Source organism: Vigna unguiculata, chromosome 3 (genome assembly GCF_037176805.1).
Source record: "Vigna unguiculata cultivar grain cowpea cultivar isolate G323 ecotype 2 chromosome 3, ASM3717680v1, whole genome shotgun sequence".
Classification (NCBI taxonomy): Eukaryota; Viridiplantae; Streptophyta; class Magnoliopsida; order Fabales; family Fabaceae; genus Vigna; species Vigna unguiculata.
Window position 1 is genome coordinate 56,480,675 of NC_140794.1, and position 6,755 is coordinate 56,487,429.

The window sequence follows — 6,755 nt, forward strand, 5'->3', positions numbered from 1 at the left end:
CAATTTAGTTACAATTTTCATTAATTTTGTTCAAATCAGTCATAATTTTGCTTCTCTCCAAGTTGACAAAGTTTCTATAAATAAAATTAAGATGGATTAATTTTTTATTTTTTAATCAAAATAAAGTAATAAAATACTATTTTTTTTACCTAATTTGGTAGTTTGTTATCATTTCCTTTCGAAAAAAATACAATCTTGTCTCGTCAATATTTATTATGTTTTTCTTGAATTAAGCGTTTAACCATTACTCATTTTAATTAAACTACTTATTGATCCAACTATAATTCTTTCATAGAAGAGAAAATTTGTTTTTGTTATATATTTGGCCAAGAAGCTCAAGAAGGACAAAATTTTGGTGTGTATCTTGATCAAAATACACAAGGTATAGATGTCAAAATGAGTTTCAATCCCATGAGTCAATCCGACTCACCATGGGTTCGAGACAGATTGGGTTGAGAAAAATTCAGTTTTTCTAAAAGTGGGTTGAACTCAATCGCACCCACTTAAACCATGAGTTCGAGCCGGGTTGAGAGTGGATTGACTCACTCAACCCACCAACATTTTTTTACAATTTTTTTTTTTAATTTCACAATTTCATATTTTAAATGCTAGAAGGTTGTTCTATAATATTTAAATAGTTTGAATGTTTAATTAATTTGATTGTCAAGTTATATACGTTGATACTTTAATCTTTAACTATAATCTTTATAGTAAATTACTTAAGCAACTGTCTTATAAACAAATTTTTCTGAATTAGCATGACAACAAAAAATGTGTAGTTTTTTTGGAGTATGTGGACACTTTCTTGAAAATAATTAATCATATATTGGTGGTGAGCATGATGAAGACATTGGTTCTAGATTTTACTATAATTATCATGTCATGAGTTGCTTAAAAAATTATTTAAATATTTGAATACTTAAAAATAAATACATAAAAACTTTTTTTATGTGAGTTGGTGAGTCAACTCACTTAACCCACTAACTTGTGATGGGTTGAGTTGAGTTGTAAAATTTCTAATTCACCATAAAGTGAATTGGATTGTATTTATCCATTTTCAACCTGACTCATGATAAGTCAACCCGTATAAGGCGGGTTGGCTCCCTTTTATATGTCTTGTACTAACAATACCTTGTTCCACGGTATATCCCAACCAAATATTAAGGTGAACATGGTTCTATCAGATATGGGATTGTCAAATATCACTACTATTTTCACCACAATTTCTGAAAACTTTAGGACTTTTGTGCCCATATCAGCAAAAGGTCCCCTCTTTCTTTTGGAGATTGGAAATTTGAACGAGTCATTTGAGAAAGCTTACAATTTTTTGGGTACACACCGTTAGACTTATCTGTTTCTTTTGGGTTTTTAAAACTCTGGATTGAATAACTCTGTCGATTAAAGAGGTTATTTTGGGCTTTGGGGACACAACTTTGTACATGATTTTGAGGATAAAATGATCATTAGACAGTGTTAAGTTACATGGTTAATTTATTTCGGTGCATGATTAGGAAAAGAGAAAAAAAAGTATATTATTTTACATTGTGATCTAATAATAAAATAATTTAAATTAACAATAATAATAATTTAAATATTTGTATGATGCAGAAACCTCAACTTGGATAGATAAGTGGGAATAGAAATATTACAGGGAGTAGGAGGCGATCCTTAAGCAGGAAACAACCTGTCTTATATTGATTGAACAAATTATTTTATTTTTTGATCCCTTAATAAGATTAGATAGCAATTATGAAGAAATGATTCAAAGCTCGTCCTTCAGAAATGAAGAATGCTTGATTGGATAGGAAGCCTCCATTGCTATGCCACAGAGATCTACGTCCCTTTGCATTCTAATATAACCATTTTCTCCCCATTCGGATCCCCACGAATTCTTCACTATCCAATATTTGGTTCCATCTTGAGTTGTTCCATACCCCACAATTGCTACCCCATGATTCAGCTCAGTGCCACACAATCCCGTAAATACTCCCTGCACTTAATAATACTAATAGTTCATTTGTTTGTTTGAGTAAAACTATAACTTGATTCTTTGAAGGTTTCATATTGAAGTTTTTGTGAATGGAAAAAAGGTTTTGGAATAAAGAGTTCACCTCTGAATAAAACTGGAAGTCATATCCACCGGCATCAATGGCTACTGACACAGGTTGATTGGCAACAACATTGATCAATGCAGCTTCATTGTTCCGAGGGACACTTTCATAGCCATCAATTGACACTGCAGGTTGCTGCACCTGTAATATGATATTTTTTTCATCTTTAAATTTCTAATCAATAAAGTAAATTAATTAATGTTAAGCTCAAAAAATATGAATGTGCACCTTTGATGTATCACAAGTTCCATCTCTTGCTACGTAAGGGTAATTATTTTCTGTAGTTATACCATATCGTTTGATATAATCGAATGCCCATTCCATGAACCCACCATTGCATCCATAATTCTGAGTGTCACAATCTACAAGTTCTTGCTCAGACAAGGATACCAGCTTACCTGTCTTGATCTGGTTAATACCTTCAACAGCTGCAATCGTTGAAAAGGCCCAACAACTACCTATAACAACAACAAATTCAAAAACAACACCCTGATCAAAAAACAAAGAGAGAGCACCTTAAAGAAAAGTTAAATGGAATCGAAGTGAGTTTGCAGAAAAAATTAATGGAAAGTTTTTTGCTTTACCACATTGGCCTTGATTTTTTACATCAGTGACAGCACCTCTATTCCTCCAATCCACCGAAGCAGGAACCCTGTCAACGTTCTCGTACATGAAAGTACCATTTCCACGTGACATGTCTCGGAACATTCTATGATGACTGACCTTGGAGTTAGCATAGATGGTCGTGAATTCATGGTTGGTCATGTCAGCAAACTTGTTCAACTTCAGCTTGTAAGGCTTATCCATTTTATTCGCATTGTGGACATTAATCACGTTGGCTTTGAACACGTTGAAGCGCTTATGCTTCTCACCCAGGCTTCGTGAAACCGTGTGGTGGCTTCTCCATCTCTCGTACAAATCCCACAACCCTTGCTCCGATTCTAGCTCCTTCTCCTTGAAATCAAAACTCTCGCCCATTCCAACAACAAAACCAAACAATAAAACACCCCACAAAACCTTCTTTCTTTCCATCTTGCTTTGCTTAATATTATATCAACGCAAATGGAAGATGTGAAAAACAGAGATCAAGGTCATGCTTTTTATAGAGAAATGAAAATCAAGTTACGTAAGGGCTTCAAAAATCAATAATGATGAACATGCAAGGCTGTTACAATGACATTAATTACATTTATTATATTTTATATAATGGAACCAAACTCAAGATATTTATCTTATTGGGGGCAAAAATAATTTGCAAGATAAGTTCCAAATCTTTAAAGCCTTTTGTAAAACTGCTATTTGTGTGTTTGAACGATCATATTTCTGTTGCATTGCATGAAGTTCACGGTGTTACCTAGAGAATGATAGCATGGGTTCCTTCTGCTTTTGAGCCACTGTGTGCTTGTAGTAGATATATATATATATATATATATATATATATATATATATATATATTTAAAATTTGTGAAGTATATATATCATGCTTTTCTCGGATACTAAAATAATCTCAGGAAATTATTCTATAAATTTCCTTAAATAAAAATAACAGCTTCGTAGTTCTACATGTCAGAAGAACAACAGCTGAAAGTAAATTTACTCTTTCCGAACATCCTCAAATTAAGTACAGTGAAAGGATTTAATTAATGTTTCACAAAATAGCCACCTATAACTTTAAATCTTATTTTTTTTTCTATATCTTGTCTCGTCTATATTTATGACGTCAACATTTAATTAAATACTTATGATTTAGCAAAATTTGAATTTTTTTAGGATTAAATACGGTTTTTGTTCCTTAACTTTCGGTCAATTTTAGAATTAGTTCATTTTGAAACTTTGAACCAATCTAATTCTTTATCATTGAAAATACGTGGATTTAGTCATTCTAATCAAATTTTGTTAAGTTTATTTGACATTTCAAGCACATTTCATAATAGTATTTGACTTAACATTAAAGTAAAAATGTGTCAAACCGTATAAACAACTCAAATATAATCCTGAAATGCGTACGAAACATCAAATAAACTTAACAAAATTTGATTAAAAGAACTAAATCTACATATTTCGAAAGATGAAGGACTAAATTTGTCTAAAGTTTCAAGATAGACTAATTCCAAAATAGTATTTGACTTAACATTAAAGTAAAAATGTGTCAAACCGTATAAACAACTCAAATATAATCCTGAAATGCGTACGAAACATCAAATAAACTTAACAAAATTTGATTAAAAGAACTAAATCTACATATTTCGAAAGATGAAGGACTAAATTTGTCTAAAGTTTCAAGATAGACTAATTCCAAAATTTACTGAAAATTAAGGGACAAAAAATATTTAATTTTCTTTTTACTGATGTAGCTACTTTTGAAGTACAATCCAACCGATATATATGTAAAATTATTTTTTTACTGGACCGTTTTATTGTTCATATAGAGTGAATTCGGCCCGCGGAAGAACCAAATCACACATTCCCTTTTATGATTCATTTACTAAAGTATCAAAATTGTCATGTTGACAGATAAGGTAAACTCATTAAACACGACTTAAAATTGTTAAAATATTGAAGTCATATTCTAAAGTAAATGCATGTTAAGAACGACTAAAAAATATTAAAAATAATAAAATCATATTCTAAAATTACGATTTCTAATATTATATGGAAATAGGATTTTTTTTTAATGACACTATAAAAATCTCTTATTAATTAATGATCAATTTTAAGAACATAAAATAATTAGGCGTTGTAGCAACCAATTTATAAACTAAAAATTATTGTTAACTAAAATAGTTTTTAAATTGTTCTCTAAAGTTAACAATACATTGAATTGTCACTAACATTAGCTTTGGGTTTTAGCTACTAAAAAGATTAGCTTCTAAATTTGCTCCATCAATGATCAATTTAGATACAAATTTAGAGACTAACTTTTTTGCTAGCTAATGTTAGTGACTAATCCATCAATGATCAATTTAGATACAAATTTAGAGACTAACTTTTTGCTAGCTAATGTTAGTGACTAATGTAGAAACCAACTCACTATAGTAATCAATTTTAAAACTATTTTAGTTACCAATAATTTTTTTTAGTTTATAAAATAATATCTAAATTGGTCTATATAGTAATTAATTATTTTTATCACTAAAATTGGTCACTAATAAATTATTTTCTTTTAGTATCCTAACTTCTTTTCCTTTACAATTAGATTTGTAGTTTTACATGTGTTTTTATTTTAATTTATAGAAGTCATGTTGTTGTATACAGCTTCCTACTTTTTATATTTTGTAGTTCATTTCTCTTTTTAAATGTATAGTTTTATGTTCTTTTGATATAAACTTATCTTTTAGTCATATTTACTAAATACGACTTAAAAATATTAAAAATAATGAAGTTGTGTTCTAAAATTATGATTTCTAATATTATATAAACGTAATGTTATTTAATAATTACTTCTTTTACTTTAATATTACATAGATGAGACTATAATTGTCCCTATCAAAAAATCCTTATCTATAATTTGTATATGCCGAATAAGTATCCAGTGTGTCGAAGAATGTCATACATCGCTCACTTTGTAGCACCTTGTCCTAATTTTGATAGTAGTTATATTTAATGCATGTGATTGAAGGGTCAAGTTAAAGAGTCTATAAAAATACCATGTAGTACTCATCGTAAAACTCAACAAGTCTTAATATACAAAATATTTATCTAAAAAGACTTGTTTATCAACAAAATTAATGCATCATATATATATATATATATATATATATATATATATTCTTTATTTTGAAATATTTAGATAATTTTATTTTTAAATTTTTACTAAATTTCTTTATTAACAAATAAATATATGTAATTTTAGTTTTAATTTATAAATAAAATCATTAAAAAGTATTATTATATGATTTCAATAATATAAATTTTAATTTCAGATTTTTTTAATGATTTGATGAATAGTTTTATATATTAATATTATGTCATAATAATTTCTTAATAAAATAAAATTAAAAATATACATATTTATTTATTTAAATAAATTAATTTTAATAACAAACTTATCTACAAATTTCAAAATGAAAATTATTTTCATAAAAGAAATTAGAAACATTATTTTTAGTTTATTAATGAAATTATTAACAAATATATCAAAATAAAGAATATATAAATAATATATGATTGTATTAAAATTTAAGAAAAGATAAAAAAATCAAAAATCATTAGCTATATTAGTATGAAAGAGTTTAAAATTAAAAAATATGTTTATATAATAATTGAAAAAAATATCAAAACTACAAACTTTAAAACATACAATTATAAAACATAAAATAAACAAACCGTTTGGCACTTTTTAAGAGCAATTTCAGGGGTGCCCATATCAGAATATGGCCCCCAATTTTTTTAATTTATTTTGAGATTGAAAATTGGAAAGAGTGATTTGAGAAAACTTACTACTCTTTTGGTAAATTATTACACTTGTCTGCTTCCTTTGGGTTTTTAAAACTCTGGATTGAATAACTCTGTCGATTAAAGAGGTTGTTTTGGGCTTTGGGACACAACTTTTTCTTGATTTCGAGAATAAATTTTGGTTACTAAATTTATTTCGGTTAGGAAAAAAGAAAAAAAAAAGACTATCTATTATTTTATACTGTGATC

The 6,755-nt window shown here is 28.0% G+C and overlaps 1 protein-coding gene across 1 annotated transcript; it reads right to left on the reverse strand.

Annotated features, from left to right (window-relative positions):
• Positions 1-824: 824 nt before the first annotated feature.
• LOC114175245 (vignain-like) lies at positions 825-3,283 on the reverse strand. The gene is made up of 4 exons (XM_028060016.2): positions 2,696-3,283; positions 2,340-2,569; positions 2,112-2,252; positions 825-1,990 (listed from the first exon to the last, which is right to left on the reverse strand). The coding sequence occupies exons 1-4, from the start codon at positions 3,141-3,143 to the stop codon at positions 1,763-1,765; spliced, it is 1,047 nt and encodes a 348-aa protein (XP_027915817.2). The 5' UTR covers positions 3,144-3,283; the 3' UTR covers positions 825-1,762.
• Positions 3,284-6,755: the final 3,472 nt, after the last annotated feature.